Source organism: Ascaphus truei, chromosome 3, assembly GCF_040206685.1.
Source record: "Ascaphus truei isolate aAscTru1 chromosome 3, aAscTru1.hap1, whole genome shotgun sequence".
NCBI lineage: Eukaryota > Metazoa > Chordata > Amphibia > Anura > Ascaphidae > Ascaphus > Ascaphus truei.
Window position 1 is genome coordinate 436,581,727 of NC_134485.1, and position 14,863 is coordinate 436,596,589.

At 49.5% G+C, this 14,863-nt stretch overlaps 1 protein-coding gene across 1 annotated transcript; it reads right to left on the minus strand.

Annotated features, from left to right (window-relative positions):
- Positions 1-7,853: 7,853 nt before the first annotated feature.
- LOC142490539 (uncharacterized) lies at positions 7,854-13,717 on the minus strand. The gene is made up of 3 exons (XM_075592949.1): positions 13,581-13,717; positions 13,218-13,316; positions 7,854-9,708 (listed from the first exon to the last, which is right to left on the minus strand). The coding sequence occupies exons 2-3, from the start codon at positions 13,304-13,306 to the stop codon at positions 8,955-8,957; spliced, it is 843 nt and encodes a 280-aa protein (XP_075449064.1). The 5' UTR covers positions 13,307-13,316; positions 13,581-13,717; the 3' UTR covers positions 7,854-8,954.
- Positions 13,718-14,863: the final 1,146 nt, after the last annotated feature.

Sequence of the window (14,863 nt, forward strand, 5' to 3'; positions counted from 1 at the left end):
CAGAGTGTTAGTTATGTTTTAGTAACTCCATGGGAGACTGTGTCCAGGGACCTGGCACAGGACAGTGATTCCTGCGGGAATAGTGAATCCCTGATCTAGGTGATATACCTATCTAAAGGGAACACGGGCGAGATGAGCGGCTGAATAAACCCCATTGTGGAGGGCAGCTAGCCCACCTCAAGCAATAAAGATGGAGCTGATCAGAGAAACCCCTGAGTGTGAGAGTCCAATGATTACACAGGAGGTTGCACCACCGAGGAGTTCCTCGTCAGGATCATCCCCATGCGGACGCAGGGACCCTGGTGAGGTGGAGGCGCTGCACTGGAACTAGGTGAGACTCAGCACACTACCTCAGCTGCCTGTCTGGACGGGTCCTCCCCACACACCATCATGCGGGAGACTCAGGAGTCCTGTAGCCAACAGGTGCACCACCAGACACTACTACCATGTAATGGGGACCGGTTAGACCACAGGGGCCAATGTGAGATTGGGTGGGTCAGACCGGTTCAGAAATACCGTTACATTTGGAGGCGAGCTGCTGAGATCAGATCTGTCATCAGGACAGGCTCTAGCTAGGCACACTGGGAAACAGGGAGAGTGTCTGCTGCCACTTTGTGCTGCGTAGGGACGGACCTAGGGGTTGTCAGAGGGGCTGACAGGATATTGTCAGTTCGCAGGGACAACCTAGGGGCCTGAAGGGAGTGAGGGGTCTGGAGCCGGGCTATAGCTGACCGAGTCACCTTGAGGCAGTGCTAGTTGGTAGGATGCCTAAAGGGATAGCCTGTTAACATGGTCAGGAATCCTGGAGAGGGTCTGCGCTAGGCTGACCAAGACAGGTAGACGCCCCAAGTACTGCATGGCAGAGCCAGAGTACCTAGCCATTCCAGACACTCACCGTAGGGAGCACAGACTGGGAGGAAGGAGACACAGCAGACACTGAGAGAGTGAGCCTAGCCTGAGGTAGTGCAACACTGGGTCACACCTAGATAAGGTACACATGTGGTGGTACATCTGAAGCTAATCTTTATTGTACCGGTGTGGCGGCTGCCCCGCAGAGTGGAGCCCCATGTACGACAACTGTTACGAGAGAGTGGAGGATCCGCGTGGTGCGGAGAACATGAAATGGCGGACAGAGGCTGATGGGGAGGGCACCCGTGGCGTGCAACCCACTGAAGAGCAGACTGTTGCCGAATTGTCATTGACCAATCTGCTCTGGAGCGGAGCGAAGGCCGTGGCTGCCCCGTTTTTATCCTGTCTGGGACAGCGAGGGGCCACCCTTGAAGAGTGTGAGGACATTGTAATAATTGGGGGAGAACCCCGCGAGGAGAGCAAACAAATGGACTTTTCAGGCTTAAAAGTCAACCAAAATGGCGGTTCCCGCTTGCTAGGGAAACCGCATGGGCCAGTCGCAGAGAAAATGGCTGATGCAGGACTTGCAAAGAGCTGGCCGGGAATGGCGCGAACAGCAGAGCCCCGCCCTGATGGGGGGCATGGCGCGAAAGCTATGGCTGCGCCGGGATGGACAGTGACTAACTCAGCCCCTGTGCTGAGTCAACCGCTAAGTCTATGGGACCCTCCCCTGATTTCTACCAGGGGGAGTGACTTTCAATTATGGCCTGTGGGGATGCACCCACTGGGCCCAGGGACTGATATTCAGACGGCGCCACTACAAAAAGTAGTTCCGGCCGTGGAGGTGAATTGCAAGAAAGCGTACCTTGTGCAAAAAGCTGCTGCAAGGAGAAGGCGGGAACTAGCCGCGGGAAAAGACTCCAGCTCTGAGGAGGAAACTGGCGCGAAAACGCAGACCGCGCCCACCAGGACTGAGAAAGGCGCGGCCTTAATTAAGGGGCATGATATTCCCCTGTGGGACCCGCCCATTATTGCAACCCCTGGGGGCGGGTTCCAGCTCTGTCAGAGAAGGGAGGAGCCGAAGCAGGGAGTGGCGGATCCAGCAACTTCCACCAGTCAGTTGCGAGGAACCACTGAGAAGAAGAGACCTGTACAGGAAGTGACTCCTGTACAAAGAATGGCCTGCTCCTCCACTGTGGGCACTATGGTCTCTACCCAGCCCTACTCAGTGCCCGGCGGGGTGCTAGTGGTGAGGGTGGCCAATACCGAGACGGTGGTTGGGCTCTGCCTACAATGCGGGCTGCCCGGAGGCACTGTCAATACGGCGGCACGTTGCCCTCATTGCGGGACTTTGTACCTGTGGCCTATGCCCACATTTATTCCTATACAGCCTGCTGACCCCCCGGTGGACGTGACAAGGCGCTCCGCCGAGTCCCCGGGCGCGCTATGGATCAACCGCGCGAGTCCCGGAAACAAGGGACTGGAGCCGGTCAAGTCGGCTGGGTCACTGGCGATTGAGGCGGCTGAATCAACCCCCGCGTTCGGGGAAAAGAGACAGTCACCCCGTCCGGAGACCCCTAAGTCTGAAAAAGGGGATTTCTCAGACGAGGACCTCCGTGAGCTGGCGGTGGTAAAAACGGGGCTGAAAAGGCAGACCGGGAGAACGACACCCCGTGGGGTGAGTGGCAGGACGTCCCCCGCAGATCGGCGATCCGACCGACGGAGTCCCGCCACCCCAGGACCTGGCGGAGACGGGAGAGAGACGCCTACACCCCTGCGGACGGGTAAGCCAAACAGCCCTATATCTTACCTGGTCGCAACAGACGGCGAAGCGCTGGAGGGGCCGCGCCAGGCCCGGAGCGCACGTGGAGGGACGGCATCACTTCCGGTGGCGACGGCGGAGCAACCGGATGTCGTCATAGAGGAAGAGATCCCGCATGGGGGTCCCACGCGAGATGGCGACGCTTCCGGTTCCGGGGAGGACGTCACTTCTGGTGGCGACGGCGGAACCCAGGAAGAAGAAGCAGCGACGCTTCGGCGATCGGGGGAAGGTCCCCGATCACTTACAAGGCCCAGAAATTGGAGAGACGATCTCAGGACAGAGGAGGGTGAGACATCATCCTTGGATCAGTCCACGGACAGTCAGGAGCGGGTCATGACCCCGTGGGGTCCTGTCCCGTGCCCCTATGCCCAACCCCATGCCCTAGGTAATACCCCTACCCCCATCACACGGTCACCGGGTTCACCGCCTAGCCTGGAGTACGTGGACAATTCACCGGGGGGAGAGGGAAGACGGACTGGGGAAAGGCAGCGCAGTGGCGCTACGGAGGGCGATTCACGGGGAGGGGGAGAGTTGAGTGTGGCCACAACCGCACCCCAGCCAGTGGTAAAGGCCCCGGGGTCTTCGAGGTGGTTTTCACCGCGATCTGAGCGGTCATCAGGGGTATTTTCCATGGACGATGATAGGGACTCAGGAAGGTCAAACAGATTCCGGGAGAACCGTTGGTGGGCCCCATTATTTGAAGGGTACTCGGCCTGGATGGACCGCACTCGGTTCCTCATCCGGCGAGAGGATGTAGTGGACTATTGGTGGGCGGTGGGAGAGTTTACCCCAGAACAGAGGGACAGGGAGTTGCAGGAGCGCTGGCTTCAAATAGAGCATAGGGAGATAGAACCTATGGGTCCCAGCATTTTGTCAGACCCCGTGGATCCTGACGAACCCCTATCATGGGTGCTGCCTGGGAGGGCAGGTAAGGCTGACCTGACTAGAATTAGTAGGGCCGAGAGAACCATAATGGCTCGTTATAAAAATTCCCACGGGTTGGAGTACCCGTATGTCCCTGAGCCTCTCATGGATGAGATAGAGGACAACCGGGATAGGTGGCTTAGGGAGGCCATAGAAATGCACCTAGTGGGGAGAGGGAGTTCCGTGATAGGAAAGAAGGCCGAGGAACGGAAAGAACATTTAATCCGCATATGGGCCATTGGGAGAAATATCTATAAACACAGAGTAACATATAGACCAGAGAGGGGATTACCCAGGCATTTCTCAGTAACAGTTCTGGATATGGGGGGTAGAGAGGTCAAGAAACCTGACCCCTATCACTATTTTTAGGTGGTACTGTGCATCACGCGGGTCTGTGGCTGCTGGTCGGGGCGGGCTTGGCGGATGACTGTATTCATGTGTACTGCATTATGAGGAAATTTGTGTGATGTTGATTATGTTTTCTGTTGCAGTGTTTCCTGGAAAGAGGTATCTAAATTTAGGTCCCAGCGAGGACGATGGGATTCACCAGGGGGAGAATATAGCGGTCATGTAAAATGCCTACAGTCATCTCTCCTGCTGGCAGTAAGGCCTGGTAAGTGTGGGCATGCCAGTATTAATCATGGAGGTTTCCCCTCACACCCTGGTGGGGTGCCCTGTGTATGGCTGGGACTGGTCACATGCTCTGATTCCATGGTTAGTGATGTCAGAGATGTGTCAGCCTCAGAAGCTTACATAAGGCACAGCACTGTGTTCTAAAGTTAGTTGAGGAAGAGTTTTGCTGAGAGGAGGAGTTCTAGTTCAAGTCCTAGTTCTGCAGAGTGTTAGTTATGTTTTAGTAACTCCATGGGAGACTGTGTCCAGGGACCTGGCACAGGGCAGTGATTCCTGCGGGAATAGTGAATCCCTGATTTAGGTGACATACCTATCTAAAGGGAACACGGGCGAGATGATCGGCTGAATAAACCCCATTGTGGAGGGCAGCTAGCCCACCTCAAGCAATAAAGATGGAGCTGATCAGAGAAACCCCTGAGTGTGAGAGTCCAATGATTACACAGGAGGTTGCACCACCGAGGAGTTCCTCGTCAGGATCATCCCCATGCGGACGCAGGGACCCTGGTGAGGTGGAGGCGCTGCACTGGAACTAGGTGAGACTCAGCACACTACCTCAGCTGCCTGTCTGGACGGGTCCTCCCCACACACCATCATGCGGGAGACTCAGGAGTCCTGTAGCCAACAGGTGCACCACCAGACACTACTACCATGTAATGGGGACCGGTTAGACCACAGGGGCCAATGTGAGATTGGGTGGGTCAGACCGGTTCAGAAATACCGTTACATTTATATTATTTGTTATTTATTTGATTACCACGTGTACTACTACTGTGAAGCGCTATGTACATTAATGGCGCTATATAAATAAAGACATACTTGTAAGGGGGTCACCCCCGGTTCCCCTGATTTTCCTTTGCCCCCTGCCTTACCCCTGTGGCAGTGGGGGAAGGGGACGGCGACTTCTCCCGGCGGGCACCGCCCTCTTGGTTTTGGCGCGAGCTTTGCCAATGCGCAGTAAAGGTCGCACACACGGTCCCCATAGAAAGAGCTTTGCCAAGAACTACAATTCCCAGCAGCCTCTGGGGACTGCACTTTCACCCTGGTCACAGGCAGCATTGAAGCCAATAGAGCTGGCAGATTCTCATGCTGCAGAGTTGCAACAATGTTGTGTGCAGACAGGGTTTTTGTCAGTCAGAGACCTGAGCAGCCCAGGGAAGGAGGTAGGGTACAGGAGTCAGGGACTCCCTGTACTAGGCCAGCACCCCCAGGGCCCGAGATAGCTCAGCTCCCCAGTAAGGTGAGTGTTGCCAGGGACAGCCCTCAGGTTAGGGACCCTGCCACTTACATTAGTGGGAGCTGGGAAAGGAAGGTTACAGAGAGTTGGAGTCAGGGAGCTGTGAGGGAAGGAAGGGTGCGGGGAGCGAGTGCAGCTCCTGCCCCATATAGGTACCCACACCCCAGGTAGGCCCCAACTCCCCACTAGATTAGTGGGTAAATGCTTAGGGAGGCCCAAGATAGGGACGCTGCCCTTAGTGTAGAGTGCTGCCTTGTCAGAGTCACGGCTGTTAGTGCTGTGAGGTCTGACAGGCAGGCACCTTGTTGCGCAGCACGTTGGCTGCAGCATCCAATGAGCTACAGCTTGCTGCTGTAGGCGCTGGGACTCGTTAGGTCTTAGTAAGTACAGTCAGGGCTGGGAAGAGTTAGGGGAGTGGGGCAGGTTATTAACCCCGGTAGGCCTCTAGGAGTTTTCCCCAAAGCCACTTTAGGTTGCGGTACCACAGGGACAGGCCCTAGGTTAGTGTTCCTGTTACGTTAGTACCAAGTGTTAGTTAGGGACTCAGCGGACGCTGCGGTTCCTGTAAAGCGGTTCGGACCCACGTTGGGGTCCGCAGAGACTATTCCAGAGGGAGACCGCCCTGGCGGTCTGCGTACAAACGAGTTCGGTTGGAGGATCAGACGGATTCATCACACGTCTGACCCTTTGCGAAGCCAGTTGCTGATCCGAGTACCGGAGTGATCGGCAGGTACCATACAGTCATAAGTGCACCAACGGGCCCCTTAGTGTAACTGTGACTGCGCAGTCACCCACGTTCTCTCCAAGAGTGCGGGACATTGGGTGGGATTCTCGGGACACTGGGCGGGATCACCTGGTGTTGGGAAAGCGTCCTGCGCGACGCCGTAGGTGTCTCCTCTAGAGAGGGACACAGGTTATATAAAGGTATTGCGTGATATGTTATATTGCTTGTTAGTAAAGTCACTCGTTAATATATATATTCCCGTGTATGGTATTATTGATTGTCCTGCGAGGAACCACTCCCCCTCTGGTGGGAGCCATCGCAGGTGGAGGCGCTGCATCATTGTAAGTGAGTACCACTAGTATAATTGCCCCAGGTTCCCCATGGCGGAAGCTCAGCCCTCCTGCGAGCCAACAGGTAATGCACCACACCTATGGTAACCTTGTATGTTCCCTTGCACCCCACACTATATCTGCGATTGGGGGGGGGGAATACCCGTTACATACTGTACAATACAATACAGAGTCAAGCACTTGAAATGGATACCCATCTAGTACAGCAGACCTTCCATACACAGGGCGGGCTGTGGTGCTCACTACTCCATCTTGTGTCGCAATAGGATATAGCAGGCATTACATTCACTTCCATTCCAGCAGGCAGGAAATAGCCTGCAAATGGGGGTTAAGAAGGTTGGGACAGGGCAAAGACAGTAGTGCAGTGTAAATACTTTTAACCCCTTCATTCCCAATGCAAGTTGGGGATAATAAGTCGGGTATAATTACTTTATTTAGACCTAATTACCCTTGTTCTCGTCACAGTGTGTACTGTCACTGTGGGGGTAGAGGTGTGTGTGTGTATGTGTGTGTGTGTGTTTGTGTGTGTTTGTGTACTGTCACTGTGGGGGTAGGTGTGTGTGTGTGTACTGTCACTGTGGGTAGAGGTGTGTGTGTGTGTGTGTGTGTGTGTACTGTCACTGTGGGGGTAAAGGTGTGTATATGAGAGTGTGTGTGTGTGTACTGCAACTGTGGGGGGTAGAGGTGTGTGTGTGTGCTCTGTCACTGTGGGGGTAGACGTGTATGTGTGTGTGTGTTTGTGTGTGTACTGTCACAGTAGGGGTAGAGGTATGTGTGGGTACTGTCACTGTGGTTTTAGAAGTGTTTATGTGTGTTTGTGTGTGTATGTGTGTACTGCCACTGTGGGGGTAGAGGTGTGTGCTCTGTCACTGTGGGGGTAGAGGTGTGTATTTGTGTGTGCTCTGTCACTGTGGGGGTAGAGGTGTGTGTTTGTGTGTGCTCTGTCACTGTGGGGGTAGAGGTGTGTTTGTGTGTGCTCTGTCACTGTGGGGGTAGAGGTGTGTGTTTGTGTGTGTGCTCTGTCACTGTGGTAGTAGAGGTGTGTGTGAGTTTTTGTGTGTGTACTGTCACAGTGGGGGTAGAGATATGTGTTAATGTGTGTGTGTGTGTGTGTGTGTGTGTGTGTGTGTGTGTGTGTGTGTGTGTGTGTGTGTGTGTGTGTGTATGTGTGTGTGTGTGTGTACTGTCACTGTGGTGGTAGAGGTGTGTGTACTGTCACTGTGGGGGTAGAGGTGTCTGTGTGTGTTTGTGTACTGTCACTGTGGGAGTAGAGGTGTTTGTACTGTCACTGTGAAGTAAGAGACTACACAAACTGATGCTGAAATGCTGTTTTATTGCAAAGTAAAAGGGAAAAGCAGCGTACAAATGATCTTTGTGATTATACGGTTACAGACAGAGGAAGAAACCCTTCTCAGCACTGACAGTGTGACACAGACACAGATATTAGGTATACTGTCAGCACACGCACGGTTATTAGTAGCATGTTCTTCTCATGTGTATGTGTGACACATGCTGAGTCTCACTCACTAAAGCACACACTCACATTAGTGCATGTTAGTACTAGTCACGTCAGTGACACTAGCGTGTGCTAAATCTCTGGCGTGGATTAGTGAGGGAGACCCTTTTATCTTCATGTTACAGTCTGTCTCATTGTAACAGTGATCTCTCATTTCTATCATTATTATTTCATGGAGAAAGCAGGAAATCAGGAGATTTAGGAACCCCCATAAAAGCAGCGTGACATGTATATTGTCCTTATACAGAGAGCGCAGTGTTACAGGACATTGTCCTTATACAGAGAGCGCAGTGTTACAGGGCATTGTCCTTATACAGAGAGCGCAGTGTTACAGGGCATTGTCCTTATACAGAGAGCGCAGTGTTACAGGACATTGTCCCTATACAGAGAGCGCAATGTTACAGGACATTGTCCTTATACAGAGAGCGCAATGTTACAGGACATTATCCGTATACAGAGAGCGCAGTGTTACAGGGCATTGTCCTTATACAGAGAGCGCAGTGTTACAGGACATTGTCCTTATACAGAGAGCGCAGTGTTACAGGGCATTGTCCTTATACAGAGAGCGCAGTGTTACAGGGCATTGTCCTTATACAGAGAGCGCAGTGTTACAGGACATTGTCCTTATACAGAGAGCGCAGTGTTACAGGGCATTGTCCTTATACAGAGAGCGCAGTGCTACAGGGCATTGTCCTTATACAGAGAGCGCAGTGTTACAGGACATTGTCCTTATACAGAGAGCGCAGTGTTACAGGACATTGTCCTTATACAGAGAGCGCAGTGTTACAGGGCATTGTCCTTATACAGAGAGCGCAGTGCTACAGGACATTGCAAAGCTCACGTGTAATGAGGACAATCACTGGGGGATTTAATGACTGGGCCACAAAAGTGGAATAAGTGGTTTATACAACAGGAGGCCTGGTAAAAAAAAAATTTGGATAACCATCATCTGACTCTCTGCTCTCTATATTATCCGCCTGTGTCTCCCGTTTCCAAAAGAATGGAAAAGCATCATCTGACTCTCTGCTCTCTATATTATCCGCCTGTGTCTCCCGTTTATCAAAGAATGGATAAGCATCATCTGACTCTCTGCTATCTATATTATCCGCCCGTGTCTCTCGTTTCCAAAAGAATGGAAAAGCATCATCTGACTCTCTGCTCTCTATATTATCCGCCCGCGTCCCCCGTTTCCAAAAGAATGGAAAAGCATCATCTGACTCTCTGCTCTCTATATTATCCGCCCGCGTCCCCCGTTTCCAAAAGAATGGAAAAGCATCATCTGACTCTCTGCTCTCTATATTATCCGCCCGCGTCCCCCGTTTCCAAAAGAATGGAAAAGCATCATCTGACTCTCTGCTCTCTATATTATCCGCCCGCGTCCCCCGTTTCCAAAAGAATGGAAAAGCATCATCTGACTCTCTGCTCTCTATATTATCCGCCCGCGTCCCCCGTTTCCAAAAGAATGGAAAAGCATCATCTGACTCTCTGCTCTCTATATTATCCGCCCGCGTCCCCCGTTTCCAAAAGAATGGAAAAGCATCAACTGAATCTCGTCTGAGAAGAGATCGCACTTCTTCCAGGAGACCTGCCAGTCTCTCCATGCGATTTCCCTGCTCATTCTCCTCTCTCTTGGTCTCCAACATCTGATCTTCTTCACTAGAGAAGAAGACAACAAACTGATGTCAGGAAATGTCCCCCGGGGAGTCAGGGGGCAAATATTTCCCAGCTCAGATTTAACACATTCACTGCCACAGGGGCACATAAAGAAATGTACAGCATGATAGTAAAAATACAGAGAGACATAATAACAGGCAGAGAGATATAAAAACATCAGAGAGATATAATAACACGCAGATATATATATATTTATATATATGAACAAAAAACAAACAAAAGCGCAAGCTCCCTAGCACTTAACTGAGTAAAAAATAAGGTACATTTATTTAAAAAATCAGCAACCCATAGGAATGTGCACTTACAGGATTTTAAACAGAACCATTCGTGGGAGAGAAATCTCTATTGTGGTCATCTGCGGTGGTAGGGTGAGTCCCAGGTTTGCAGAGTGGATGTAAACAGCCCAGGTTCACCATGAACTCCTATCCCAAATTGGCAGCAAGATAAAAAGGCATCCAATGCCTGCACGCCCTTTGCTCCCTCATACAATGGTTGCTAGCACTTAAAATTACCGCCAGCCGGAGCGCAGGGAAGCCAGGGACTCCAAATACACCAACACGAACGCGATGACGTCACAGCTCTACGCGTTTCGTCACGCTGCGGCGACTTCATCAGTTCTCCTGGCGGTAATTTTAAGTGTTGCTGATTTTTTAAATAAATGTACCTTATTTTTTACTCAGTTACGTGCTATGGAGCTTGCGCTTTTGTTTGTTTTTTGTTCATAGATTCCAAAAGTGGTTGGCTATACCACTCCGGAAGTGAAAAGCAGGAATCCGGCGCCACTGCGCATGACAGATAGGGCTTCGTCTGAGAGGGTGAAACGCGTAGAGGGGGAGATCGTGGTGTAGCCCTTCGTCTGAGAGGGTGAAACGCGTAGAGGGGGAGATCGTGGTGTAGCCCTTCGTCTGAGAGGGTGAAACGCGTAGAGGGGGAGATCGTGGTGTAGCCCTTCGTCTGAGAGGGTGAAACGCGTAGAGGGGGAGATCGTGGTGTAGCCCTTCGTCTGAGAGGGTGAAACGCATAGAGGGGGAGATCGTGGTGTAGCCCTTCGTCTGAGAGGGTGAAACGCGTAGAGGGGGAGATCGTGGTGTAGCCCTTCGTCTGAGAGGGTGAAACGCGTAGAGGGGGAGATCGTGGTGTAGCCCTTCGTCTGAGAGGGTGAAACGCGTAGAGGGGGAGATCGCCGGATTCCTGCCTTTCACTTCCTGATTACCACTGAAGGCTGCACGCACATGCTGCGGAGGAGAGAAGGTCCCAGGCCGGAGAGAATGAATAGGTAAGGGTTTATTTATTTATATTCCCCCCTACTCCGGGTAACTCAGTGGCCATATACAGCTCCCTCCTTATCAGCTACTTGACGGATTGACACCATAAAGGTGCCTTGCAGACACAGCGAGCGGAAGCGCAGGACAGTATTTCCCATGCGGCTATACCACTCCCCTTAAAGCTGCAAGGACGCTCCCTGGATCTTCTATTGGGACTATATTTCTCTCTGGATTTTTTGGTTGAGTGGAACATTCATTTTGGATTTTTCCTTTTTTTTCACTATCACGTTATGGTTTGTAGATATTATTACTGTAGGTTAAATTGTGGTCATTTTAATATTTTAAATATGTTATAATTTATCATTTATTATAGTTATTACACATCTCTTTAGCGCTACTTAATTTTTGTGTTGTCCATATTGATATATATAATAACACACAGAGAGACATAATAACAGGCAGAGATATAATAACACGCAGAGAGACATAATAACAGGCAGAGATATAATAACACGCAGAGAGATATAATAACACGCAGAGATATATAATAACACGCAGAGAGATATAATAACACGCAGAGATATAATAACATGCAGAGAGATATAATAACACGCAGAGAGATATAATAACATGCAGAGATATAATAACATGCAGAGAGATATAATAACACGCAGAGAGATATAATAACACGCAGAGAGATATAATAACACGCAGAGAGATATAATAACATGCAGAGATATAATAACAAAAGTGGGGAATGGAAAAAACACTGCTCACCTTAATAATCTATATCAAAGTAAAAAGCGGTGCATGGAACTGTGAACTAATGGATAGGATGTGGTAAGAGATGACCAAGAGAAAGCGTTCCCATAGGTTGCACTCAACTAAATTAATAACTCTGAGTGATAATATATGTACACAGATAATTCAAATATATATATCTCTATCTTAAGCCATATGGGTATAGGAGGTTAAAATACAAAACAAAAAATTATTTATTACTTAATTGATACTTATTAAATACACAAAACAATGAACAGTAAATTTACAGCTAATCTAAAACCTCTTAAGGGGAGTTGAAAACGGAGTGGATCAGCAAAAAGGTGAGGTATACATTGCTATACCTCACCTTTTTGCTGATCCACTCCGTTTTCAACTCCACTTAAGAGGTTTTAGATTAGCTGTAAATTTACTGTTCATTGTTTTGTGTATTTAATAAGTATCAATTAAGTAATAAATAATTTTTTGTTTTGTATTTTAACCTCCTATACCCATATGGCTTAAGATAGAGATATATATATATATTTGAATTATCTGTGTACATATATTATCACTCAGAGTTATTAATTTAGTTGAGTGCAACCTATGGGAACGCTTTCTCTTGGTCATCTCTGACCACATCCTATCCACGAGATATAAAAACACACAGAGATATAATAACACGCAGAGAGACATAATAACATTCAGCCATATATAATGACATGCAGATAAATATAATAACACGCAGAGATATAATAACACGCAGAGAGAGATAATAACACGCAGGGATATAATAACACTAGAGAGATATAATAACAAGCAGAGATATAATAACACGCAGGGAGATATAATAACACACAGAGAGATATAATAACACGCAGAGAGATATAATAACACGCAGAGAGATATAATAACACACAGAGATATACAATAACACACAGAGACATAATAACATGCAGAGACACAAATGTATTGATATACATAACTTAACACAGACACACTAATATATACAATGCTACACACTTACTTACACATGTACACAAATACACACAAGCAACCCAAATACACATGCTTATATACTGTTATATATACTGCTGGGATTGGAAGTCTGGGCATTTTTGCTTAAATACTGTAATTGCTTCAAACACGGTCACTGATTTGTTATAATCAGATTTCCTAGAAAGAGTTTAACCCTTACAGATCCCCACAGCAGGAAAGGACATACCTCGTCCCATACAGTCCTAAGCTATTCCTCCCCTGTAATTACCCGCACGAGGAGGAGGAGGAGGAGGAGGAGGAGGAGGAGGAGGAGGAGGAGGGCAAATACATAAGACAGGCTGCGAATGGAACAGGCACCGGAGGGTTAATATCAGGTACGCATCACATGAAGGATCCCCAGCTACAATCCTACACACAGCACCAATAAATCTCTATTCCTTTCTCTGTCCCACAAACTCCATTTCTTACGTCTCATATTTGGCCGATTCCACCAATGTGACGATGGAGATTATCCCCAGGAGAAGCGCGAGCAGCAGAGGTCTCTGGGAGAGAAGCATCTTTACAGATCTGTTAGAGAATGTTACAGGTTATCACAGGTGTAATAATACGCTCAGCACGGGACAGATCAGACATATCTGGGGGGGCTGCACCCCGGGGATACAGTGTTACTTTACAATATAGTATCTAGTTATTACACGTGAGGAGTATTAGTGGGGTTTATATTCTGAGATGCAGAAAATACTTCTAGCCATTACATATTAAAGGGTCATCTTTTATCACATATCAAAATAACTCTATTAGAAATAACCATTAGAAATAAATTGTACTTACAGCTGGATGGAGATGGGGCTGAGATGATTCACCTGTGAATATCACCTGGTCTGTGTTACTATGGAGGGTGAGGTGAGTGTTATATACAGACTCTGATGGGAATATGTCTCTATAGAATCAGCAGACTCTGTGTGAGAAAGAAACCACATTATTTTATGGGTAAATATTTCATTTCTCAGGCAGAACAGTTTTGGAAACAAACTAATAGCAGAATTTAATAACTGCCTCATGTGACAAATAATCATTTTCTTAATTAATATGTGACTTTTCTCAGAGCAAATTTTGTGTCATATCTTCTCAAACACAAATAACCACCATGTGTGTATGTGCTGCAGGGACACGTATGCCACGGGGTTTGGGGAATGTGATGGTGAAGGGGCTAACCACGCTCACTAATAAAGGTTAAGCCCACTTGGTTCCCCCTGATCTGTGTGTTGAGGTACTAGAGTGTCAGCTCTTGGACCTAGGTGTCAGAAATGTATTATTGTGTCTGTGTGCAAATTATGTGACATTAAAGATTTATTTGTCTTTTGCCTTTCCTGGGGTGCTGGGACCGGGAGATTTCTAGGCTGTAAGTTTCAGGGTGGGTTTGCCAGAGAAAGTCTTCACAGAATGTGTCTATGTATCGGGGTTCCGGATATATGGGATACCCCAAAAGTTGTATCCGGGAATCGAGTGAGATTCTCGACTGCAGCCAAGCACATTACTCCGGGCAAACTCTGACCCTGAAAACGTTCTTGCGACTCCCCGCCAGGATCCCTGCTGCAGCATCATCCAGACAAGGTAAACAGGCATGAAGAGGTTAATGTATACCTGCAACTATACAGGGGGTCCCTAGTATGACAGGGGGTCCCTACTATAAGGAGGGGTGCCCAGGTACCCTGAACCTAGTGCAAACAAAAAACCGGGCGCTTACCTTAGGGTGTTACTGCTGCGGCACAGTTTATTCGAGCATTTGCCCGTTCTGTGCCGCAGCAGTAGCCTGGCGCGCGCCCGAGTGTGACGGGCGCGCGCCGAAGCAGCGGAAGAGCGCCCTCCGATCGGGGCGCTCTCCCTACCGCTGCCGGGTCCGCCGGGTCCCCCGGAACCCCCTGCCGCTGTCCCGCGATCGCGGGACACCAGGGCTCCCTCGGGGAGCCCCTGGACACGCGTGCAGGGGGCGCACGCTCCCGATGACGCGTGACCGCGCGTCTATGACGCGCGGCACGCCGAGGGGCGGCCACTAGCAAGCCGGGAGATTTCCCGGCTTGCGGTACCGACCACACTTCAATAAAGTGTGTCGG

Excerpts from the sequence above, each read along its gene's own strand:
- LOC142490539 (XM_075592949.1), bottom strand. The coding sequence starts at position 13,306 with ATGCTTCTCTCCCAGAGACCTCTGCTGCTCGCGCTTCTCCTGGGGATA. Across the intron at positions 9,709-13,217 it reads GAATCGGCCAAATATGAGAC|TGAAGAAGATCAGATGTTGG; the intron begins GTAAGAAATGGA and ends CTTCTTCTCTAG.